This window comes from Leptodactylus fuscus, chromosome 7 (assembly GCF_031893055.1).
Source record: "Leptodactylus fuscus isolate aLepFus1 chromosome 7, aLepFus1.hap2, whole genome shotgun sequence".
NCBI classification, from domain to species: Eukaryota; Metazoa; Chordata; class Amphibia; order Anura; family Leptodactylidae; genus Leptodactylus; species Leptodactylus fuscus.
In genome coordinates, this window is record NC_134271.1 from 106,951,089 (window position 1) to 106,978,310 (window position 27,222).

The 27,222-nt window shown below is 39.7% G+C and overlaps 1 protein-coding gene across 1 annotated transcript in view; it reads left to right on the forward strand.

Annotated features, from left to right (window-relative positions):
* The first annotated feature begins 465 nt into the window (after positions 1–465).
* C7H14orf39 (chromosome 7 C14orf39 homolog) overlaps positions 466–27,222 on the forward strand; it is a 34,777-nt gene continuing 8,020 nt past the window's right edge. Inside the window, exons 1-13 of the mRNA XM_075283424.1 lie at positions 466–514; positions 1,053–1,109; positions 2,176–2,302; positions 3,904–3,993; positions 9,113–9,300; positions 9,390–9,432; positions 11,718–11,838; positions 13,428–13,510; positions 18,435–18,562; positions 18,680–18,768; positions 20,674–20,747; positions 21,643–21,695; positions 24,628–24,692. Of these exons, the coding sequence (XP_075139525.1) occupies positions 466–514; positions 1,053–1,109; positions 2,176–2,302; positions 3,904–3,993; positions 9,113–9,300; positions 9,390–9,432; positions 11,718–11,838; positions 13,428–13,510; positions 18,435–18,562; positions 18,680–18,768; positions 20,674–20,747; positions 21,643–21,695; positions 24,628–24,692 (1,167 nt within the window). The remainder of the gene's footprint in view (positions 515–1,052; positions 1,110–2,175; positions 2,303–3,903; positions 3,994–9,112; positions 9,301–9,389; positions 9,433–11,717; positions 11,839–13,427; positions 13,511–18,434; positions 18,563–18,679; positions 18,769–20,673; positions 20,748–21,642; positions 21,696–24,627; positions 24,693–27,222) is intronic.

A 27,222-nucleotide genomic window follows, 5' to 3' on the forward strand; every position in this document is an offset into this window, starting at 1 on the left:
TGGTTTGGAAATTCTCCTCTAAATTTGAGATTTTAGACCAATTATTTTGGTTCATTGGGTAAGCTGTAAGATTTTTCCTTTAAGCACATTGCTAAGGGACTTGTCCACAGCATGGACAATTCTTTTATGAATCAGCAGTTGATGTTATTTAATGCCTCAGTTACTCTGAACAAGGTGAATGTTGATACTAACTGTTATGGTAGGCATTAATCACTAGAGGCTTCGGGAACTACCTCTTTGTTGCATTTAACCTTAGCGCTGCAAACAATGAGTTGCTCAAAGCTCTGATATAATTTAGATGAATATGCATATGATTGTATTTCACTCTTCAATTGAATATCATGAGAATTATATTTCACACTGTTTTGTTCTGTTACTAGTTGTCCTTTCCATGCTTAATTTTCATATTCTTTACAGGTTTCTTGATTTCATTTAATGTTTGATATTGTTCACTCAGTATTGAAAATGAATGAAATGGACTTCAGCCACTTTGACAAGCTTCTGTTAGAAATAGGTATGTATTGTTAAAGCCTGTGCACATCTTTGTTTCCTTGTATGATCTGTAAAAATTTTGGGGAGGGTAGCTCGGTAGCAGCAATGGTGCAGATCCAACTAGTCACAGACAGGGGCACAAATCTGGTGCAAACAAGTTTATTTAGAAAAAATGGCAAAATAAATAAACCTTCACATCAGGTACAAAAATAAGCAAAATAAAATATAGCCTTAACTTCAAGCAAAAGGCCAAACAAAACCCCTGCTCGTCTGAGCTCTAATTACAGTAATACAGAATAAGGCTAACTGTACGTGTAGCTTGCTTATGGCCACACGATCAAATAAAACTCAGCTCTCCAGGACAGACCCAGGCACTTCCACTCACTCCCAGGATCTGCCCTGAAGAGCAGGCTCTGCAGCCTTTTATGGCCCATTAATGAGCCTTAGGACCCACACCCAGTGGTGGAACCTATTCCAGACCCACACTGAGCCACACAAATGTCAGAAATCTGGGGGACATATCCCGTTAATCCAGCACACTATATTAATCCAATCTTTAGTCTTTCAGAATGAGCAAGAATCTCAGAATAAGAGAAATACCAAAGAACTCATCCAACGTAAGTATAAATAAAAATAACTATAAAACAATAACATATTCAATATTAGTGCAATTTCTAAACTACTGTTTCTCAACCTTTTCATGCAAAGTTCCCCTTAGTGAGGAAAAAGTCCCAAAAGAATATCCCCAAAGTAATGATAATTTAGAAATGTTAATAAAATAAAGCTTTGTATGGAGCCAGTTGTAATGTCTTCAAAAAGTAATAGGAGTCAGGGATGAAATCCAACAGCAACTTAGTTTATTTACATCTCCATACATAGAGCTGCAGCTTCCCCTCAGCCATGTGCAAGCAACCCGCATCTCCTTCCTGTCCCATGAGTCCCTGCTCTTAAAAAGACAGGACTGCTTGCTATATATTACACCAGTGTCAGCAGTTAGTGTCCCCACATGTTGTATAATGACCCCCACACTCAGTATAATGGCTCACACCAAGAGATGTTTCAAGTGATGAGTTGCATTTATTATCACTCCATGCTTTGCTCTGGGGCTTGCTGTGACATAAGCACTTGCCCGTCAGAGCAGAGAGGAAGTAGGTAGGACTTCATAAAGGCGTTAGAAAATGATCTGACAAGGCAAGTTAAGTAATAAACTAAAAAACATGTCTCTAAATGCATTGGAAAGCTTATTCTCTGTAGTTCAGAGATCATATCACTTCATAGACCACACCCTTTCCTGTTTCACCATTCCATGTCTTCAGTAGACTACACCCCCTTGTCAGAAAAGTTGCAAAAAGTTTCAAAAACAAATAGTAAATGTGGCGTAGTTCATTTATGTCAGTTTTTCCCCCCACAAATTACAACATAATTCAAGCACATTTTATTAGTAAATCTGCCCCAATATTTATATGGCCGTTAAGATTAGATTCAGCATATACATGCATGTCACAGAGGTCCATTGTCACAGACGTCCATGTATTGTTTCTTCCTATAAGCTCATAACAGGCATAGACTTTAAATTTTGGTGCATAGACAGACAAAGAAAGAAAAATCTTCCTTTAGTGCACTTTGCTCCAAAGTACTTTGGTTTAAGACTGGCGAATGATTCTGGTAATTTTTTACTTGCAGGTTATGCAGATAAGCTATTACATGAGAAAAAACAAATCCAGACCATAAAAAAAGATATAAGCTTAAGTGATGAAATTATTTTGGATTTACAAAAATATAATGAAAACAAGAATGATAGGCTTGTTACGTAAGTATGAGCAATATTACATGGGGATGTTTCAAATATAAAAACTTACTTTTATGTTATAATGAATGTTCTGGTTTCTTAGGGGGTGTTCACACTGCTGTTGATGTCCACCCCAGGGTGTCCATGGTGGACACAAAGTCCTTCATGTAGGATTTTGTGTCCACGGAAAAAAAAACGGACACCAGGCAGAGAGGCTGAAAATGCTCACAGGCGGTCACCTTTGAAAACCCATTCAAATGAATGGGTTTTCAAGCCGACTGCTCATAATCCGTCTGCTGTCCAGTTTCCCCGGGGTTTACCATGGACACCCTGGGGCGGACAGCAGCGGCAGTGTGAACACCACTTTAGTCTTCATGGTTTTTGCTATACATAAGCAATTTCTGCATCAGTGCTGTGTGTTTTACTGTAGCTGATGAAGAAGAGTCACTAATTTTCTTAAAAGATTCTCCGTTGTGATTCCTACTTAGAGTCCCTAATAAACATAACAACTACTGATAAACTAGCCCCGCTTCTGAAACCCCCAGTGATCAAATATATGGGAAACCCTGGCAGAGGTGTTCAGTTAGGCTGGACTCATGTCTGTGTTGGAGTCTCCTTAAGAGACACTTTTATGCTTAAACCAGGCGGAAACCTGGTGGACCCCATTATAGTCTATGTAAGTGGACATTGTCTTTGTAAGTGGACAGAGCTGTCTTTCGAACGCTAGTGTGAACCTAGTCTTAGTTCCACCACAGGAAAAATTAAACACGGTACAGTTTCCAATTACATCAATGGGTTGTGTTTGTAATACAGGACTGGTCTTTGTAATTCCTCTCCACTGTAGTCAAGAGATGAATATCTTGAACATAAGACCACCTCTGTTAAATCACAGTTCCTTAATAGTGTATAAAAAATAATTTTATAAGCTCGATAACTCCTTCAAGTTGCTTCTGATCACTTAACATGCACTCGTACATTGAGGATGGTGTGCCTACATGACAGCCAAAAATCACCATAAGAGCCATCTGAAAAAACAACTTTTCTAATGGTTTTTTATTAAATTCAGTAGTGGGAATGATCAGTCAATAACTTTCTGAACAGACCAGGGCCCATACTACCTCCAATCCCTGAGGACTGGACAGATCAACCAGAGTTAGAGAAACCATATTTTATTGCCCTGCTCTCTGGTCAGGTGCCCGGCTCATTACGAAGTTGTTTGGTCATCCCTAGTGCGTATATATTTTTGTTTTTCTTTCTCATTTTATTAGCATGGGGATCCCTCTGGGACATTATACTATGCAAAGGGGTCACAATGGGAGATTATATTATGTGGAGGGGCTACTATGGGACACTATAATGTGTGCTCTATGGGAAATTATACCCTAACAGGGTATATATAAATGTCTTTTCTAAATAAGACAATCCCTTTAACCTGTTATATTTTTTCAGTTTTAGAAGAAACAAGAATACCCAGAGAAAATCTACAAAAGCATACAAGCTTATGGACTCCATGATGTTATTCTAGGAACTCTGTGCAGGACAACAATCATTAACTCACCACTGGGGAAAATTCTTATTGAAGTCATTTTGTAAATTACACTTTTTGTTTCTTATTGTTTCAGGTGTATATCAACATCTGCAATGTTAGAAAGAGAAGAAGAATTTCTGAAAATCCAGTTGGAAAATGCAATAAATACGACCGAGACCGATAAGTATGAAGCGTATATATATATAAGGGCAGGTTCATACCACTTTTGTGGATTATGTTTGGCATGTACTGTATTGACATGTACTGCTCAAAGGTATGGCATAAGTACATTTATGGGACATGTTTTTGAATGAAACTTTATGGGCATGCTAGATACATAGAACAGGAAATATAATGAATATAATCCACAAATGTGGTGTGAATGAACCAATCCTAGTGAACACTGTTTCACATTTGAACATCTTTAAACAAATGAGTATAACATTTTTTTTTAAATATTAATATATAAATTTTGCAGAATAACTTCTGAAATTATTTTCCAAATGCAGTACATATAATACAAACTACTGAACAAATGTTTTTCATGTTTTCATCAATTTCAGATATATGCCATTGCACTCTATAAAATGTATAACACTGAGCAATTTAAAACTATCTTTTTTGGCATGGGCTGGGTGAGTCTCAGGAGGTTGATTGTGGTAGAGGAATTGATGCAAACCACTCAGGAGCCTCTTCAGTATGGTACATACCTTTTCAAGTGAAAGGGAAATTGAATCCCAAGAGAGGCTGGATTTATTATGGAAAATGTATTTTTTTCTTTGAGTGGGCTACAACATTATTGAACTCTTAACATTTGCAATCAACTTTTGCAAAACAGCGATTGATCCTAAAAATAATAACCACACAGTGTTCAATTCTGTACTAGGCTCGGTCAGATTTCTGCAAATAATGATAAAACATTGATTTGGAAAGTAAGTTTTAAAAGACTTTTTGAAAACTTTTTTTAAACTTTTGAAAAAAAACCAAACAAAATGTTAATGAAAAGTGCTTTATAGCAAACATATTTTATATACTGTAGATACATATGTCGGATTTCTGTTGGATTAAATATTCATTAAAAATAATGGTAAGCTCCATCAGATGTCAGATGTATCATATTAGATGTATCCTCCCTTAGAAGCAATGCATTACAAAGCTAAGGCCCCATGTAGGAAATCGCAGCTAGAAAACACTGCAGAAAAATGCAGTGAAAAACAGTGTTTTTTCACAGCATTTTTCGTTAAATTTTCACTGCTTTTCTCTCTTTTTCCCTTTCTTTATTCAATACATTAGGAAAACGCTTGTTTTTTTCCCACGATGTTTGAATGAGATTAACCAGAATCAGATGTTCTGCCATACTGCTAGGGAATTGCTAGGACAGCAATTCCCCAGAGAGCTGCTGGAAACCCTGGGAAGGGGCATAGGAGACAGTGAGACCTAAGCTGAAGCCCCCCACTGTCCCTTCCTGCTTGCCTGGTCCTATCCTACGTAATAGGCAGCAACTTGGAGATGATCCCTTCCTATATACGTGAAGCACAAAACGCAGACAAGACAAAAAACAACAAACGGAGGTGTCAAACAATAAAATGCAGTGTCAAATCGGAGTCCAAAGAATAGTCAGGTGGGAAAAACAGAGGTCAAGAATCAGAATACAAGTATAACAGCGAGAAAAAAGCCAGAACGCACAAGGCAATATCAAGCACCAATGTGAATGAGAGCCAAGAATACATAGGGAGGAAGAACCCACCCTGGAGGTGATAGGTGGACAGGCCGTCAATCACACGGCAAGCCTAGAATTAACCACTTCATGAACAGAGGCAAACAAGGACAGAAGGCGGGTGTGGAGGAAATTCAATTAGAGAACTAGAGCCGTGTTCACACAGTACAACCAAAAACTCTAACCAAGGAATTAAACTGCACACACCTCCTGCACCGCAGCATGCAAGCAGACGGTGGCACAGTGATCCGAACAGGCAGAGAAGTTACACATACATTTGGTTCTGCCATGTACACAAGGCCTTGAAGGGGTTTCTCATCACAGATATACATGGCATATCCTCAAGATACACCATAGCTGTTTGATAGATGCTAGATCAACAACTACTTCTATAATGGGGGTCCCCTAACCCCTGATCCAGAAGGTGCTATGGCTGCAGTGAATAGAGAGGTGGTTGCACATCTGAAACTCTCATTAATTACTTTAGCACACTTTTTGTATTACATAATGCAAAAGCTGGAGGTATTTTTTTCCAACTATATTGTAAAATATGATGTGTGCTTATAAGTTGATGAAACTACATGTACACCTTGTTTCAGATTAATTCTGTACTTAAAGGGGTTATTCAACAACATCTAAAAACAAAATTTACTTTTTGGATTGGTGGGCAAGAAGATAGTACAAGGCTGGTGGACATTTGTGAAGAGTGGTGCTGAGTGAAATCTGGAGAGACACGCATTTCTCTGTTATGCACTGGGCAATGTTTACCTTCAATCCTGCACCCACATTAAACCATCCAGAGAGACTCACTTATTACCCAAAATGTTGAGAGCCTAAAAATGACCTATAGCATAGGATGCAGGAATGTAGAGAAGTGTGTTCCTATTGGGGAATCCCTTTTTAACCACTCATATATCTCTTATATGGCAAATTGATTCTTGCTTCAACAATAGTTTGAACCTTCTGGGGATAATAAAAACCACTTATGCTGGGTTCACACCAGTGTCTGGACTTCGTTATCAGGTTTCCGTCTTCTGCATGCAGAAGACGAAAACCTGTCATGCCGAGTCCAGCCGTGAGCCTTTTATGCTCTCCGCGGCAAAACCGTTTTTTGTTAAACCGGACACAGAGTACTGCATGTCCGACTCTGTGTCCAGTTTAAAAAAAAACGGTTTCGCCGTGGAGAGTATAAAACGCTCAGCTCACGGCCAGACACTTTTCAAACCCATTCAAATGAATGGGTTTGAAAGATGCCGGCAGGTTTCCATCTCCTCCCCTGTTTTGTGCAGGGGAGGAGTTCTTTATGTGTATGATTGTCAAACACAACTCAACTTATTTTATTCTTTGATTTCTTTTGTGTACTGGGCCTGTGTACCTCATTATTTTTGTTTATTAACCTATTTCTGATATCCATCGTACTATTACAGTGGAAGTTGGTTATTTAACCCCTTTCCGACATCTAGTACGGCAGATGCCAGGTGTTTAACTACAGTAGCTGCCTGGGAGCTGGGAGGGCACCATGGCCACCTTGTGTCTGCTGTTTTATACAGCAGACACCATGCTCTAATACCTGCAGTTGGTGCCCGCACTGATCACGGGCATTAACCCTTCTGGCACCTTGGTCAAAGCTAACCAAGGCGCCATTTTGCCAGTGATTGCCGGCACCTGGGGCCAACGTCACATTGGCATGACAGCGGGGGGCCTTGTGAAGGCTCCCCGGGCTGTCTGCAATGATTTTCTTTTGCAGGCTAAAGATTGTAGGTTCTAGATCCTTATGGGGGGAGGGGGTAGAAAAAATCTAAAAGTTCAAACATAAATATAACAAGTTATGCATCCCCATATATGAAAATTCTTGGTCTACAAACATATAAAAATATTTTGCCCATATGGCAGTGGGAAAGCAATCAAAATGACAAAACTGACCTTTTTTTGCCATTTTGCGTCCTATAAAAATTAAATAAAAAGTGATCAAAGTGACAGACATTCACCTAAATGTTATGAATAAAAAGTACATCTGGTCCCGCAAAAAAGAGGTGCCTTATGCATCCCAATACACAGAAATATAAAAGTCTTACAGGTGTCAGAATATGGAAACTACAAGAAATTTTTATTTTTGCGTTTTGGCTTTTTTAAGGGTTAAAACATTTTTTATTTTTTTTTTAAAAAAAACTATATAAATTTGGTATTGCCATAATCATACTAACCCAGAATATTAAATGGTACCATTACAAAGTACAATTTGTTCCACAAAAATTAAGCCCTCATACAGTTTTGTGAACTGAAAAATAAAAAAGTTACGGCTATTGGAAGAAAATAATCAAAAATTTTAATTACAAAAAATGGCCGTGGCAGGAAGGGGCCATGTGTTATAATATTAAAACAGCTACCAACCTTATAATTACAAAATAGAAACACTACTTCTTTCCCCAGCAATAGAGCCTCATGTGAACTTCTCAGTTTTTGTTTTCAAGTGGACAGCACATGGCTGCTGCAGTCATGTTTGTGTATTACTGACACCATGGTGCAGTGATAGCAATAAAGTATGGCCACTAAATGGCTGCATGCAATGGCATATGTATTATGGAGGCAGGGTAGCCAATTGCAATGGTGCCCATGGAGGGAAGGGCCCCCGAGGTTCATCTCACCCATTGTGATCTCTTTTGAATTTTGGCAATCCAAGTACAGTTGTGCAAAAAAGTTTATATACCCCGGCAATAAATGCATTCAGCCAACAACTAACCATGAGTGGAAATTTTTTTTTTAATGTTATTCATATTATCTGAAAAAAGCCTCCAAAACCAAAAAATCTGCAGGGGTATGTCAACTTTTTAGCACAACTGTGTGATATCTTCTTCCCCCTGCTCTGTTTATTAAGATTCATAGTTAGACATGAGCCCTTACCCTGTCAGAAGATCATTAACCCTTTAATTAAAAAGCAGTGGTAAGTAAGAATATAGTCAAATAAGAAAGACTGTGGAGAAAAATGTAACTGAAAGGGATACAACCTGTCAATTGGACTAGTGGACTATATACACTAGGCACAATTGTTGGAAGTTTTATTCTTTTCTATTCTATAAATGCATTTGCTTAAACATATCAAGATAAAATACATTATTTCACAACCACTGCTCTTCTTTAACCTGTCTTTTATTTTGTTTCACATTTGGGGCCCCATTTTCTCTGTGTACACTCCTGAATGCATAGGTCACATGCTTGCTACTTATTAAAAAAAAAAGACCGGTTGGACTATGAGGGGATGTTTACACAACAATAATACAGTTTGGAAATACACATGTTTTTGGCAATGAGCCTGCGGCAGAAATTCAAAGCTGAGCTGATTTTGCAGTGGGTTGGCATAATGAATTAAACATATTAAATGGGGCTATTCATTGTGTGGCTACCTGCTGTGCTTCAACATGGTTTCCAGCTCTGAAATCACAACAAGATAGGGCAAGATGCCTCATTTTTCCCAACAATAGGACTCCAGTGTAGACAATTTTTTATGTTGATATTTGATGTATAAGTCAAAAAGCTCTGTTTGAATGGATAACCCTTCTAAATATTTCTAACTTGCTTTATTCTGAAGAAAAACCTATCAAGACTCCATAAAGAAATGTAAAGGGGTATTAAAGGAACACGAAAAAAAGTATATGGAATTTACATTTGCTAAAAAATACCTTGCAATAAAAGAAGAGCTTGATAATATTATGAAAGTGATCCTCAAATATGACGAGCAGCAGAAAAAGAAGGAAAAGATCATTGTAGATATTATGGGTACATGATATAATCTAATTTTATTTCTTTATTACAGCAATTAAAATATTTGAACATCTAATTACATTTGCTTCTTTCTTCTTTGCTAGAGCCTGCATCATTTGGATCCTATATTGATTGGAGTTTGAGGCTGTATCCAGTCTGCTGAATTCTACATGCTTCAAATTCTTAGTAAAATGCTCAGGATGAGAAATTCAGCCTGTAATGTTATCTACAATTCCCAGCCAACTTTCTGAACCCCTATTATTCAGAAGAATGAAGGGGCTGTATCTCTCAGTTTATTATTTATTTGGGTACAGCACTCGGCATAGCATTGGGCTGTGCATGGTGCTGCAACCTGTCCCTATTCACTTGAATTGGCTGAGCTACAGTACCAGAATTATTCACGTGTCCATCACACAGTATAATATGTTCCACAGTGCCCTTAACACAGTATATATTCTCCACAGTGGCCCACATAAAGTATATTGTGCTCCACAATAGTCCACACACAGTATAATATGCTCCACAGTGGCCTACACATAGTATAATATACTACACAGTGGCCACACACAGTATAATATGCTCCACAATGTTACCCAAACAGTATAATACGCTCCACAGTAGCTAGCTCCACACAGTATAATATGTACCCCACAGTGGCCCCACACAGTATAAAATTCTACCAAGAGCCACCCTAGAGCAGCTTCAGATGAACCCCATGAAATTTGACAAATATTTGTGAGGTTTGGCCCTCCACTTTATTATTAATATTATTATTATTATTATTATTATTATTATTATTATTATTATTATTATACTCTGAGGTCTCCTCTTCAGCTAAAAAATGTCCAAATACAATGCTTTATTTACTCTCTATAAAAAACAATTGATGCCATTTCAGGAAAACGGCAAATGATCATGAAATATAAGCAGAGTGTGTCCAACATTATACAACCCCTTTAACAAATATGTTAAAGAGTTTATCCGACTCATATCAAAATAAACTGCCCCAGAAGATTTTGCATATAAAAAGAAAATAAACCAACACCTAAAGCAATGATGTCCTGTTAGCTGTCACTATCAGCAGTAACTAACAACTAACTGTATATGCGCACTGATGTGTAGAAAACTGTCAATCAAGCGTCAAGAATGCATACACACTACTACACCCAGAATGAGCAGAGAAATAAAATACAAGGTACACAAATATTTCCCCATAAAACTGCATAAAACTTGTTCTGCTTTATAATATTACTAGCTGGTACCCGCGACTTCGTCTGCAGTGATTGTGTGCCATAGCGAAACCGCCGCCATGCGCCGAAGTGCAATGGCGTATGTCGGCAAGGACTACATTGAGTGAAACAGTTACCTGAGCGCTAGCAGCGAAATAGCCGGCGGCTATGGCGGGCGCTTGCCATAGCAACACCGGCGGCATTGGCCGTAGTACTACAGCGTATGTGGGCAAAGGGTGAAGTGAGGTTGAAGTGACTGTGAGGTGTTTTTCGGAGGATAAATAGATGGAGAGGGCAGTAAGGGAAATTGGTGACATTATTATCGACTGTAACGTGTCCGTGGTGTGTTGAAGGGTACATTGGAGTATACAGGCCAGAAGTAGTCCTAATGCAAGCATGCAATCGCAACTTACCAGTGTCGTTAGCGTGGAGAGCTAGGGAAGGTGGATGGATCGTGAAGACGAAACAGCACTGATGTGAGAGTGCCGTTGGGGAGTGTGTCGGGCTGGAGAGAGTAGTTCGGGTGCTGCGGCCTACGGTGGAGGCGCAAAATGGTGGCGTGCTGGAAACACGTTCTGTAGGTGGCTAAGATGCGCATGCTCCTGGCAACACAGTGGAGTGGCTGGGTGGGCGGTGTCGCGGATCATCAGAGCAGTGGGGGTCGGCAAAGATGACTGCTCCGGAGCGTTGAAGAGGTAGCCTCCTGGAGTATCGTTAAGGTGAGGGTGAAAGTGGTAAAGTATATGTAAATGTCATTGTGTGGGGTTAGGGGCGAGGCTGTAGAGGATAATATGAATTTTGTGGCTTGCTATGGTCCAAAGTGTGTGAGATTGCGGAGATGGTGATGTGAGTTTGGCTTTTGTGGGGGTCCTGGGAAAAACGTATGTGCGCTATTGTGACGAAAAGTAGCCTATTGCACAATCCTGTGTAGTAACTATGTTTGTGGAAAATTTCAGCCAAATCGGTGGAGCGGGTTTTGAGTGATTGTGGAACAAACATCCAAACACACAAACCCACAAACATCCAAACTCACAAACTTTCACATTTATAATATTAATAGGATGCCTGCAGATTGGACTGCTTGTGCAACTTGGCAGGTTCCCTTTTATTAAAAAAATTGAGTTTAATATGGATCAGATCATTTGGATGTATTTTGTGTTATAAATTAGAATATCACTTTGTGTACTTAACTTACCCTGTAAGTGCAACTCTAAGGAAAAACACCAATGAAAGCATTTATCATATTTCTCAAACTTTACATGCAACATCTGATACAATGCAGAAAATTGATGAACTTGAACAGAAGATAAAGTATATTGATGAGGTAACATTATGATTTAACATAGTTGTCCTATACAGTAATGATTAAGGGAGCTGCACCATTTTATAAAGGAACCTGCTGGGTGTTTTTCCACCCTAAACTGGTTCCAACATGTGTAGCATTAAGTAATGGTCTTTCTTAAGATTCCCCTCACTATGCTTTCTGTTGTAGAGAAATCAAGTTATAAGCTTTTAAAACCTTAAATTGGCATATAAAAATTTACTGTAACTTGTCATCTAGTCATGTTGTCATTGTGCAAAATTCCACCCTGTACAATGTGACTAACATGTCCCTTACTGTCTGATGTCAGACTAATGTCCTAACTAACTGTTGGCCTTACAGGATGTGATTTAGGCTAAGGCCCCATGTAGCGGGCAAGCCAAAAAAGCGCAGTGGGAAAAAACCTGCGGTGGAAATGCATTGTGCACTGAGTTTTCCTCTGCAGACTTTCTGCTTCCAACATAACTATAAACCGCCAGCATTTCCGTAGGTATAATTGACAGCTGCGCAACATTTTTTGAAATCGCAGCATGTTCTCTGCAGATATTTTTCTGCAATCTGTATATGGGGTTAGCCAAAATCCCATCCAATTTGCAGGTAGCGGAAACATTTCAGCATTACGGGAATGAGATGCCCCGGCCTTAGCGTTATGACTGCATAACTAGATGAAGTCGCTTCCCGACGCCTGTTAACTAGTTTGGGTAACTTTATACATGCAAATTTTAAAAGCTTTTAACTTGACTTTTCAGCAGTAAAATATTTACATGTCCACATATCACGTATGTGTGACGTCCGCATTTTCCACGGACACCATATATACCCATTTTGTTCAGACAGCTGTGGTTTGTTTGCAGAACATATGTCCGCAAAGAAAAGAATGGAAGCTTCACACCAATGAAAGTCTATAAGTCTGTGAAATAAAACAAATTAAATCTTCATGCCATCCTTTTTTCATAGACCCAGAGACATGCAAAGTATAGAAAATGAAAAAAAAAGGTTGATCTGCTTTTCACAAACACAGATTTGGATACGCGAATGAGGTCTAAAGCCTCTTTCACATTACAGTGACTTTTTTGATGAAGCTAATATCCCTCTTAAAAAAGGACATTAATGTTTTGCATCAGTTTTTGATGGGAGAGTGTCACCAGTTTTGCATCAGTGAAAAGAACTGATAAATTTGGTCTATTTTTTTGGCTCAACCCACTGATCTATTTTTGACGGATGTGAAATATTTGACAATATGTGAAAAGAATGTAAAAAAAAAAAACGAGATGTGTATAGACATAGTGAATTCATGTCAAAACAGACATGTGACATACCCTGCAAAAATGCCTGTCACATGTCCGTTTTTCACTATCTTGTGTATAAGGCCTAAACATTGCACGGAATCTCTAGGGCAGAGCATGTAAATCAATGCAGCTCCTTAGTTTGGAGTAACATAACCTTTGTGCATTGCAGGATTTTCTCTGCCAGATTCTACAAGATCAGTCCATGTAATCTATCTGAATACTTGTGAAATTCTGAAAATGTCAGTATTCAAAATCTGTTGGGAAAAATAAATCATATCACTCAATATTAAACTTGTTTTCCAGCATACCAAACACATATCTGAACAGATAATTGAAATAGGACAAAAAGATAACACTGAAAAATACCCAGCTGAATTTCAACAAGAGTGAGGCTTAAATTTCTTTATTACTTACATCTGTTCATTATATATAAGGATTTGAAGCATTTGTGTGCTGTTCCATAAGTTTTGGATTTTAAAAATTGAAAAGGAAATGGTAATTTTTCCAAAAACCTCAGGAAAAACAACACAGTAATGGCCTATTCACACAACTGAGTTTCTTGTGAAAATGGGTCCTTGAAAAAATAGATCTGTGAAATCTGAGTTGTTTGAATATAGCAAGAGGTGCAAAACGACCACAACAAAAATCAATTTTTCACGACTGTTTTGTACCCGAGGTGCACCAATTTTTATGGATCCCCCATACATTTTAGGGCTCCTTCACACGGCGTAAGCGCTCGTCTCATTCCGAGCCGTACACACGAGCGCTTCTAAACACTTCGCATTCACTTCAATGGGAGCGCGCATAAAGCCGGCTTTACGAGCGCTCCCATTGAAGTGAATGGGAAGTGTTTAGAAGCGCTCGCGTGTATGGCTCGGAATGACCCGAGCGCTTACGCCGTGTGAAGGGGCCCTTAGCCTATAGAGGGATCTGTGAAAATGGGCAAAACAACCAATAATTTGACAGTCAGTCAAAATTAGGGTCATGTGAATATCCCCAATCAGTGACATTGTAATTAATGCTACTATGTGACAACCGTGACAATATCATAATATTGGGCATTAAAATTTAATTAAGGTCGGGGCCCCACGAGACGTAAACGCCGTGATTTACCCGCAGTGGAGACGCTGCGGGAAAAATCGCGGCATTGTACAATGCAGGCAAAGTGGATGGGATTGAAAAAATCGTAGCATGGACACGCCGTTGCGGCTTTGCAAATAGCAGCATGCCAATTATATCTACGTCTTTCCCGTAGATATAATGTTAAGAGAAAGTCCGCAGAGGAAAACTCTGTGAACTTTCTCTTAAAAGCGCTGTGGAAAGAGCCGCGATGCGTTCACGCAGCGGTTCTTCCCACAGCACTTTAGTGCTGCGGATACGGCCTGTGGGGCCTTAGCCTAATGGACACAAACATTCATCATCATTGACTACAATGTGTATGTTATGGATTAGTTATTCTGTTATTGCTTATTTGTTGATTTTGCCATAAATGTCTGATAAATAAGGGTGGATCCAGTGGGATCCGGACAAAAAAAAGTGACAGAGAGGTTGGTAAGCATTCCTCGTTACTGTTAGGGTAAGTTCACACAGGGATTTTTGGACTGGCCTCCGTCTCAGGTTCCGGTCCAAAATACGGATAGCTGTGGTGCAGTGCATCGGCATCCAGTCATGCACTCTGCTCCAGATTAAGCTCAAATGAATGGGCCTAGTCTGGAGGGAGTGTCTTCAGGCGGATGTTGCGAGGTGAATCTGCCTGAAAGAATGAGCATGTCGCTTCTTCTTCTGGGAGCCAGAACAAACGGCTCACAGAAAAAAGTACTGACCGGCTCCCATTGATTTCAATATGGCCTCAAAATCCTCACCAAAAAACCCAGTGTGAACTTACCCTTAGGTATAATGAATGGGTCTTCCCTAAAACACAGACTTAGTTATTTTTATATGCACCATTCATTATAATGAAGAGTAGCCATACATGTATATGCACAATCACCATCAGGGATAGAGAGGACAAGGCACACCTATTCACCTGATCAGAAGAGATCCAATCAATATGCCATAAACATACAAGTATATGAGGAAAACCTCTGGACAAGGCGCAATAAATATGTAAAACCACAAAAATCATCAACATCACTGTATACTGTACTTAGGAAAGTAACATGTGTTGCAGAGTTCTCAAATAATGTATACAAAGGCTGACTCTTAAAAAGGAGAAAAGATATAGAAATAAAAATGCTACGTAAACATACATATAAAAGTATTGATAAAGCTAGGTTCATACTAGCGCTTGAACTCCGTTTGGGGTTTCCGTCCCTGAACACATTTAATAAAATGTACATCTATGCCCTTTTTGGGCAGAAACGTGGCGGAAACCCGGCGGACTCTATTATAGTCTATAGGGTCTGCGGGTAACCACTTTTTTAAGCGGATTAGGTTTCCATTTGAAGGGTCCCCAAGTGGACCCCCCAAATGGAAACCCAGACACAGGTGGGAATCTAGTGTAAAATATGTATTATCAGCTGAAAAAATGGACACTAGCTCCAGAGTCTAATTTCCTAATAATAGATACAGTATAAATTGACTTTACTGCCTGCATGCCATAAATATATTGTTAATCACACTGTAGTATGTAGTCGGTGGATTGCTGAAATGTCATTCATCTGACACAGAAGAAAATAATGGTTTGTTTTGTATTGGATCACTTCAGCAGCCTTCTTATTAGATCTTGTTGAGTGCTTTTTGTGCTTTCTATATCTGGAGAATACTTAGCAATATGACTTCAGATATTTTGTACTAGAAAGAATTGCTACAGGTTCATCTTGTTCAGGCAGTGTATAAATTCACTTTCTATCAAGACCTGAAATCCCATATCATACGGGGCGGAATGTTCTGTGCTTGTACATTCAACGTTAAAAGGTCAGGTATAGCAGATTGGTAGAACATAATGTTTCTTTTAGATATTGGTTGTCATTTATAATAGGATAGTACAGTTAACATCTCTCAGCATGCTATAGCTTCCTTGCACTCATATAATCTAATTGGTTGCATCTCTTGCTTAGTTGCACAATCATTGCATTTTGCTTTTTACATTTTTTTATTTATTTTCTTTCTAAAATAAAAATGTTTGATATTCTGTACACTTCTTCCTTTGTGCAATTGTAACTGCAATAATATCAATAACTTTATGGAAACAAATTTACCACAATGTCTATAACTGTCCAGTGGCCTCACAATTTTACTGGTGCGACTCCTTCATGCACTAAAGAGCAATTTCTACTCCTACTTAAAGGGTTCTCTTGGGAGTCTTTTTTACTTACCATTTCCAGGGGGTTTAAAATGTTGTAAGCTCTGACTCCAGGCAAATCAAACCAGCGCCTGGCTCCAAAGTCGCTCCACCTCTTCTCTCCTCTCTTGTTTTATAAGTAAGTTGTCTGTGTGGGGGAAATAGCAGGGTGATCCAGGATTGTAACCAGTCTGGAACCCCTAGTTACAGAATCTCTGGGAGGAAGCAAGTAAAAAAAAGACTCTTTGGAGAACAGGGCAGTTCATTTCACCCCTCCTTCCCCCACCAAAAAACCCACAAAAACTAGTTATCCCATAATACTGGTCCAGTACCACCATCTGATGAAAAAAGCACATTTATTCAATATTCAACTGAGTTTCCAAGCCATTGGTAGCAGTGAAGCTGACAGGTTCCATAGACAATTTACTCCACCTCTCTCTGGGAAGCCAAAACAGGCACAGTGCTTAGCTAAACTCTTCTGACCCTTTGATCTAGTAAATAATGGGAGTCTCAGCATTTACCTATTACATAGTAGTTTTATGAGATGATAATTACCCATCATTGGCTATCAAATTCAGTGCAGTCATCTGTTTCGAAAGAGTCACATACAAGATTTACAAGATCCCGCTCTAACCCTACAGAAAATCAAACTAAGGCTGAAGCCAAATGTTATGGAAACAGCTTTTTTTGTTGCAGATTTTGCTTAGTTTTTTTTTTTTATCCAAAGCCAGGAGTGGATTGAGCAGAAGGGTGAAGCAGGGATACTTCCTACATACTTACTAAAGATGAGCGAACAGTAAAATATTCAATATTTGATATTCGTTTCGAATAGCCCCTCAATATTCGATTATTCGAATGAATATATCGAACCCCATTATAGTCTATGGGGAAAAAATGCTCGTTTCAGGGGATCCCACTCTTCGACTCAGGAGAGTCACCAAGTCCACTATGACAACCCAGGAAATGATGCCAACACCCTGGAATGCAACTGGGACAGCAGGGAAAGCATGTCTGTAGCATCTAACTTGCCCAAGTCACTGTATTACGTCGGGATCCCTGATGCCATACAGAGTACAGCAGAGTACAGCATTCGGGCAATCAACGCTGGTTCTGCCGGAGGAGGCAGAGTCTAAGATTGGTCCACAGCAGTCTCCATTCTGGTCCGATCTTAGACTCCGCCTCCTCACAGACGAGCCTCCAGCTGAACCAGAGCGTTGATTGCCCGAATGCTGTACTCTGTACATCAACCCTGGTCAATGCATTCCTATGGGAAAAAGTCAGCTTGCGCATATCGCAAGCTGACAGGGATCCCGACCAGATAGAGCCCCAAAGAGCTGGGTGAGTGACATTCCCACCTAAATAAAGGTAATCCCTAGCTAACCCTGCCTGTAACTCTATCCCTGTCTCACAGTCACATAGTTCACAGTCTCAAATTAACCGAATGTTAAATCCACCATTCGTATAAATTGGAGGTCACCTGTTTTAGCCAGCCAATTACTTTTTCAGATTTTTTTCAATGCCTCCGTTGTCGTAGTTCCTGTCCCACCTCCTCTGTGCAGTTATTGGTGCAAAAAAAAGCACCAGGGAAGGTGGAAGGGGATACGAATTTTTAGTGCGTTTGCCTCATGGTATTTGATTGGAATCAAATACCTCGAACGGCCTGATATTCGATCGAACAGTGTTCGCTCATCTCTAATACTTACCATTAGTTTTGTAGCCATTCTTGGCTCTGGCTCAAAATATACAGCAAAATCTGTAACAAAAAAAGCTGTGCCTGCAATGAGCGGCCTCAACCTGAAAGAAGAATTCTTCTGGAGTTTAATGTGGATGTCAATCACTTTATTGCGGTAAGTGAAATTCACATTAAAATCGTCATCTAAATCAAAATTACATGCAGCGTTTTCAAGGCTACTCTGCAGGAAAAAAAAAATTGTATAAACAAGGTTTGATGATCGTTTGTAGTTTTTTTTTTTTTTTTAACAAAGACTGTTACTTCTTACAAAAAAAAATAATAATAATAATTTTAGTGAAGAAGGAACAAGACTGAACCAATCAAAAGAAAAGCGATCACACATGCTGCACCTCCCAGACTTGCTGCAAAAGTTCATTCGACCATCTAGAGAGACTACATTACCTTTGTACTTCAGTGACACAGGTATATTTTTTATTATAATTAATGTTCTTATATTCTGACAGCTGGATAAAACAGTCTTGGTTAACATATGCCATATGTATCCTGATTATTTCTGATTCTTGCAATGTTTCCACGCAGAAACAGACTGCAGAGAAAATAATGGCAATCCCCAAAACATCAATGCCTCTGTTTCAAACCAAGACCCTTGTGTGGAAAAGGATATTCAGGTCCTCCTTTTTTTCACATTTGAATGTCATAAAGCTGTTTTGTAGTTATTTCTTTGCTGGTTACATTCAGCACTGTATAATTGCTATTATTATTATTATTATTACAGTTTTTGCAGGTCATATTTAAAGACAATTTGTCATCAGAAATCACTTTGCAAATTACATGAATTAAAGAGGAACTTCTACCAACTTCAGTTTTTTTCATCCTTTAACCCCTTCCCACTGCGGGCATTTTTCGATTTTCGTTTCCTAGTTTTGACTTCCCCCCTTCCAAAGCCCATAACGTAATGTTTGCGGGACAAATCGTTCTTTGTGATAATACTATTAATTACTCTGTACAATATACTGAGAAGCTGGAAAAAATTCAGAATGGGGTGGATTTGAAGAAAAAGTGCATTTGCATTGCTTGCTTGGCTGTCTCTGTCTGAGATGACCCACCTGACAGTAAAGAGCCTACAGGGCGTACCAAGCACCAAAACTGCACTGGTTACTCAAGAACAGTAAGGCTAGGGAAAAAATCCAGCTGCCCCAGAATCAGTGGAGAGGTAGCTATTAAAGGATGCAAACAACTGGAGTCGATGGGGAGGGGGGGATGAAAGGTTCTCTTTATATAGGTGTCTTAGACCTGATGAGGCTAATGTACTCAATTTGAAAATCTCTGACAGTTTGGCTATATAATACATGTCAAAATTGTTTCCACTTGATATTAATATGAGAATTTTATCCTGTACAACAAGAGATTAGGAGAGCTGATGGGTCCAGTGTGTTTATCAGCTTAAACCAATCTCAGTCCACCTAGCTTGATTGATACTGTGACATTTCAGACCTGTAGCATGTCTCTTGTATTGCAGAAATGCTGTGGGTTCTCACAGCAGATTTCCCCTTTAAAGAGGCTCTATCAGCAAAATTTTGCTGAATGAGCCCCACATATGCATTAATAGACTTTAAAAAGGCTATTCAGGCCCCGCTAATCTTATTTTAAACCCCTGTCCTGTTTTAAAATAAAACTATAAAAACATATATGTAAATCACACCTGAGCATGCATGTTGGGCGGTTGTGCACGATCCGACGTCATCTTCAGTCCCGCCTTCCTCTTCTTTCTTCTTCCAGCGACGTCCTCCTGTCCTGGCTCTTCTCCGCCTTCATCTTCTGTTCTTCCGGCGGGTTGCATTCATATCCTGTGTGTGCGCAGTAGCGCTCCCTCCGTTGCGCTACTGCTCACGTGCTGGCGCCATTTTTGTTGTAGTTCTAAGTATCCCTTAAGTATCCCTTAGAACTACGCAAGCATGCGCAGTACGCTCGCGAACATCTTCAGTCCGGAAGAACAGAAGATGAAGGCGGAGAAGAGCCAGGACAGGAGGACGTCGCTGGAAGAAGAAAGAAGAGGAAGGCGGGACTGAAGATGATGTCAGATTGTGCACAACCGCCCCCTGTGCATGCAAAGGTATGATTTACATATATGTTTTTATAGTTTTGTTTTAAAACGGGACGGGGGTTTAAAATAAGATTAGCGGTGCCTTTGAAAAGGCTATTCAGGCATTTGTATGGCTCATACAGCAAAAATTTGCTGATAGAGCCCCTTTAAGGCTGAGGCCCCACATTGTGGAAATGCAACTTTTTTTTGTTTCAGATTTTGCAGTGGTTTTTGAGCCAAAGCCAGGAGTCCATTGAACGGAAGCTAGAAGTATAGGCACTTCCTATATATTTTCCATTCCTTTAGTATCCAATCTTGGCCTTGGCTCAAAAAAAAAAGCTGTGTTTCCGCAATAAGGGGCATTAGCCTTAAACTGTGGCAAATCAACACCAAAATCTGCCTATTACTCAAGGAGAAATTTGAAATCTGGCCATGCATACATTATTTAAAGTTATAAAGTGTAAAGTTATGTATGTTCCTTCCTAATTAGGAGCCAGTCATTAATATTGGAAGTAAAGGGTTTATGCCACCAACAACAAATTTTCAACATCAAGGTCAGCTAAGGTAAAAATAGTAAATACTGGATAAGTTTTAATTATATTATTTATGCATGTATATAACATAGCAGATCTGTCATGAAACTATGCTGCTCTATGTAAGAGCAACCTATTATAGGGACTATTTTTTTAGTTAAAATGACACAATAAATATTGAGCTGTTTGGCTTGTAGGAGCAATCGGAAAAATACACTGGACTCATAGACCCAGTTCACATTTGCGCATGGGTTTCCTTTCGGGGAGTCCTCTTGGGAACCCCCAAATGGAAACCTAATCTGCATAAAAAAGCAAATACCTTAGGAAACATGCGACCCCATAAACTATAATGGGGTCCGTGTGGTTTCCGCTTGGTTTCTGCATGAATAATGCTTGCAGAGCTTTTTTCTCTGCTTTTTTCACGCAGAGAGAGGAACATAATGACCCGAACCCAGATGTGAAATGGGCCATACTTATGAGTCTGGTATATTCCTGAGTGATTGGTGGGCTGCTCTGTATGCAGATACACAGCAACAAGCCATCAATTATCACTTGGAAAGGCTGGGGAGGCAAGAAAGATTTACTGTATACCTGAGCTGGACACAACAGTTGTGTGTTTTCCATAGCTAGAGATTGCAAGCAACATTCTTCTGTCCATTTCACAGAAATATCCAGCATCACAAGTGATATTGCCAGAGAATACAGCTGCTCCAATAAGGAACAATTAGATCAGCTTTGTTATCCCATTTACTTTTTTGAACCACATCACAGATATAAAATGACCAAAGGACCAGACATAAAGTCTGTGCTTACAGGATATTTTGGAGAAATGTATGATTTATTTCACTTATATAACATGCATGAACTGTATTTTACAACCCACATGAAAATTCCAGTACACTGATGCAAATGCTGCTATTTGACAGGTTGGATCCCATTCAAAAGCAAATTTATCCAAAACTAGATGTAAAAGAAGCAGGTAATTAAACAATTAACTATATTTGTAAAGTTATCTCATGTTGTATCCTGTTCATGTAGAGCCAGGACATTTCCTAAATCCTATGGTGACCAAAAAAAAAATTCAGGCAAAAATACAATTTTAAAGGTTTTCTCTAACCATCTTAGTGGTGGACGTCTTTTGCCTTGATCTTCCCATACATGTAGTGTCCCTACCTCATAACCGGTTGACAACAAGAAAAATATGGTTGTGTTTCTGACAAGTACCAGACCATAGAAAGTTCCTGCTTTCATGGTCATATCCAGTGACAACCAATTAAGACAAAAGACCCTTAACATGGTTAAAGAAAATTGTTAAAACTCTGCACAATTTATTAATTACTTATATTTTAAAAAATGATTAACTTTTACTTCTCTACAAATTTAAAGGGGTTTTCCAGTTTCAAACCAATATTTAGAGGCAAATTTTGTATAAGGAAAAGCTGTACAATTTTTTAATATACTTTCTATATCAAGCTTTCAGCTTTCAATATATCTGCTTGTTGTCACTGAGGGCGGGTTCACACCTGCGCCCGAACTCAGTTATCGAGGTTTCCGTTTTCTGCCCGAGAAACTGGGCAGGAGACGGAAACGGCAGACACTTTTCAAACCCATTCATTTGACTGGGTTTGAAAAGTGTCCGGCTATGAGCGTCTTCTGCTCTCCGCGGCGAAACCGTTTTTTTTTTTTTAACCAGACACAAAGTCGGACATGCAGGACTTTGTGTCCAATAAAAAAAAAAAAAAAACGGTGTCACAGCGGAGAGCACAAAACGCTCACGGGCGCTCACCGGCTGGCAGTGAATGCAGGTTTCCGTCTTCTGCCGGCAAAGAACTGAAACCTGCATAACGGAGTTTGGGTGCAGGTGTGAACCCGCCCTTATTCTGCTTACTTCCAGTAGATATAATCAGTTCATGGTCATGTGATATTCAGTTGACAGTCATGTGATGGACACACAGGTGCGCAGCTCGTTACCAGACAGATGTCTGATTACTGTGCTGTGACTATAATGAGCTGTGCGCCTGTGTGTCCATCACATGACCATGGACTGATTTTTATCCACTGGTAGTAAGCAGAATGAATGACAGCAAGCAGAGATCGACAAAACCATGAGGAATTGATACAGAAAGTATATTAATATCTTAATATCATATTATTAATTCTGAATACATCTTTTGGAAAAAGTATTATGGAAATTATTCCTCTATACAAAAGGAGATGTATTTGCAAGGAGGTTGATGTAGCATTTATTAATTAACAAGCCCTTAACTATTTACAACTGATAGGACAGACAGCATAAGCAAAATAAAATTCCTTGACTAGTCTACTCCTTCACATCAGACGACTAGGTTGGAGATAGGAGGTTGGAAGGTCTAGGTCACATAATCAATATGACATATAGTTTTGATCAAAAATATCTACGGTATGTACAGCTCTAATGCAGTCCTATATGTGCCTATGGTTACTTATTAAAAACACTGCTCATACAACAGTAATATATTAATCCCCGTTCACCATCTCTTATTACTAACCTTTTAGATGCCCTTAAGCACAAAAAGGTTTGTGATAGAGTATATATCCTTTAAGTGGCTAACTTAAAGTCTATTTCTATATTTCCTAATGTTTTATTTATTATTTCAGCGCATATAAAATGAAAGATGAAGTAACCTTACAATAGGTCTTAAATGAAAATTGTCTATCTCCATGGTAACAGACAGTATACGATTGCTGTGTAGTCTGATCCTGCAGTCATATCACCTTCTAGCCCCCCTTCTGGCTAACCTACCAAATGTTTGGTAGCAAAAAGTAGTTGAAAATATAATATAGTATGAAACCATAAACTTGCAGGATTACGCTACACAGAACTTGTTTGCTGTCTGTCACCATGGAGACGCTTAGTCTTTAATACAGCCAGAAAATGCAATAAATCAGCAAATGATCAGGTTTCAACATACAGCAATGCATCATAACTAGAATGAGGACCCTTAGGGTTACAACCAATTTTATGCTGGCTAGGGTGCAGAGTCTAAGGGATTCCCTGCTTTTCCACTTTTAACCTCCAAACAGAAATGTGAAATTTGCTGGAAGTGAATCACCAGGTTGTAGCCAGAAGTACAGCACTCAGCTATGTCTGGCAGTCCCATAGAGAATGGAGCAGCAGTATGCATGCTCAAGCTAACATCCTATTTAGTTGGAAGAACAGGACCCGCATTCCTGTAATTGGTGGGGTAATGTTTTGTAACCAAAAATAAACCTTTAATTCTTGCCTCCACTTTACTTCACAGTCAAAGATGCAAGAGCCTAGTAAAAAAAATAGGACAAATTCTTGTTTTCTATGTAAGACTTTTGTTATATTGTTTAATTTATGACCTGAAATTTATGATCTGAAAGCTATTGTTTTCTATGTCTATTGTACTCATTAATTCCTTGGTTTGGTAGCACTTGGTTTAGCAGCTCCTATTAAGGCTGGGTTGACATCTGCGTCCTGGCCTCCGTTCTGCAGGTTTCCGCATCCTGTACGAAACTGGACAGGTGACGGAAACCTGCAGGCATTTTTCAAACCCATTCATTTGAATGAGTTTGAGAAGTGTTTGGCCGTGAGCGCCGGTGGGCGTTTTATGCTCTCTGCGGCAAAACTGTTTTTTTTTAACCGGACACAGAGTCGGACATGCAGTATTCTGTGTCCGGTTTAAAAAAAACTGTTTTGCCGTGGAGAGCATAAAACGCTCACCACCGCTCACGGCCAGACTCGGTCTCACAGGTTTCCGTCTTCTGCATGCAGAACACGGAAAGCTCAGAGCGGAGACCAAACGCTAGTGTGAACCCAGCATAAATGGTACAAAGAGTTGGACTTGATGGAGGTGGTGAAAGGTCCTCTTTAAGCTGATATAACTTTTGTTTTGATTCATATGCAGATGTCAGAAGAAAACAGTTTACTGAAATTCCAGATACATCCAAAGATTCAGGTTATGTTTCTCAGGTATAGTGTTTATGTGTGATAGTTCATACCTCAACGCATGTGCCTGAGGACATGAAAGGTCCTCTTTAATCTATATATATAAAACTCAAAATCTGTAGTAGCTCGCTCTATACAAATCCACAGTTCTCACCCGATTTGGGTAAAATTTGGCATGCTCCCTCTCCACCCACAGGAGTAGAATACTGCGCATGTTACATCTCGCTAGCGTCCCCTCGTCATGAGATTGGGGCTCCGAAGTTAGGCCCTATACATATAATGGGGAAATGTGAAGGTGAAAGTGCTGAGGGGAAAAAAACTGTTGTGACTGACAGGGATGGATTATAGCGATGGCGCCAAAGAATCTCTGCTAAAGGGGCTGCACCACCACACACTACACACAAAGATTTCACAAACACCATATAAACATCACACAGACAGCACAAATACACCAACCAACACAAATGCCACAACACACCACACAAACACCAGACCACTCTGGACACACACAACCCAAACACCACCCCATAAATACTACATGCACACCACGCACACACACAAGGACCACACACGTGCACAAACACACTCAGACGGATGCACACTACGCACACGGATGAACAGAGCACATGCATACTCACACACAACTACCGCACACATGAACATTTGCACTGCGCACACACAAACACATGGATCACATGTGCACACACACACATACATATACACAGACCACACACGTGCATGTACACACACATTATTACACAAGGATCACACGTACACACACACGCATACAAGCAGGCACTGACAAAACAAATCTGATATCCTTAGTGGCTGCTTGCACACTGCAGTATTTTTCACAGGCCTCCGGGCCATGGATTTGGCGGCTCCATAGAAGTCTATGGAGCTGTAGAATCCACTGCCCGGAGACCCGTGAAAAATCCTGTAGTGTGCAAGCAACCTTACTGAGCAGCAATATGGGTCAGGAGACAACTGATAGTAAGATTGTCATTATTGCTGACTATACAGGAGCTTTCATCACTGAAGCTGCTGAGGTATAGTGAAAGCTGAGCTCTGATTGGTTGCTATGGGCAACGCCACAAGTCTGCCTGTGAGGCGGTTTTCATTACTAAGATGTCAGCTCCTTCAGGTCATAGTAATACTTTGTGAGGGCTGCTCTGTATTTACTCTTCTTCCTAGTACATCTCTTATCAGTGTCAGGTGAATACTAAACAGTCATAACACTAAGGACTGTTTTTTAAAATGCCGCCCAAAAAACGACCATCTATTGGACAAGTTCATCCAAGAGCTAAGAAAGCAAAATTGTGTCAAAGAGCTGAGAGAAGTGAACAATGTGACTTGCATTTTATATGTTTGTGTAAGGTGAATACATTTTAATTTTTGATTAAAAAATAGTTCAAAAAATAGTTGTAATAGTTTATACTACATAATATGTATTGAATATGTAAAATCTATAAAAATGTTGACATTTTTTTAAAAAGTTGCTGTTCACATCAATGTTATGACAAATTAGTAAAATGCCAAAATAATAAAAATTTAAAGTGGGAAAAAAAGATTGGTACTTTTCCGTTATCGGGCCAGCATCGCAGTTCAGCACCAGCATCGGGATAGCAGTCAGCAGTTCAGCATCGTGAATTACAGCCGAGGACTGCTGGCCTGATCCTTGTACCCAGCTCTCCTTACATCTGCCCTATACCCTCCCGCTACACGACTAGGCCTCACCATAAATACTGACCAACACTACTAGTTAGTCGCCGGACGGTGCAAGAAGTTTGTCCCTCCGGCTCGCCGTAGCGCCCCGTTACTATGGTCAGTGCATCCCTTTCAGGGCCTGTATTGAGCCCCAGTGTGTTTCCTTCTGGTCTCCGGTCTCGGTACTGGCCATGGCTTCCAGTGCGAGCATCTTCCTCCTGAACGTGAATGGACAGATTGAGAGCGCCGAGGTGAGGCCTAGTCGTGTGGCGGGGAGGGTACGGAGCAGATGTGAGGAGAGCTGGGGGGTAGCACTGGGAGGATGGGGGCATCGCTGTACTGGGTACTAGAGACAGGGCACAAGCATCGGGCCAGCAGTCCTCGGATGTAATTCCCGATGCTGGACTGCTGTCCCGATGCTGGTGCTGAACTACGATGCTGGCCCGATAACGGAAAAGTACCAAAAGATTTACTGTAGCTCTGAAAATGTCAATTTAAGTGTGACACTGAAAATTTTACTTTAGCTAGTATAACTAACAATTTAATATATTTTCCACGAGCAAAGCTGCAGGTATTCTACTAGTAGATTATATTTATTAAGTAGGTAAAGTGGAAATGTCCACAGATATACGGATGGGGAATTTAGATTGTCAGTCCTACTGGGGCCAACATCTATAAAGCACTGCAGAAAATGCTAGCGCCATGTAGCAATGTGCAGACGTTTTAATAAAAAAATGCTACAAAGTAAAAATGCTTTCAAAAATAGAATGGTTAATAGTTTATTTTTGTCAATTAACTACACAAAGTGAATGAACAAAAGAGAGATGTAAATCACATAAATATCTAG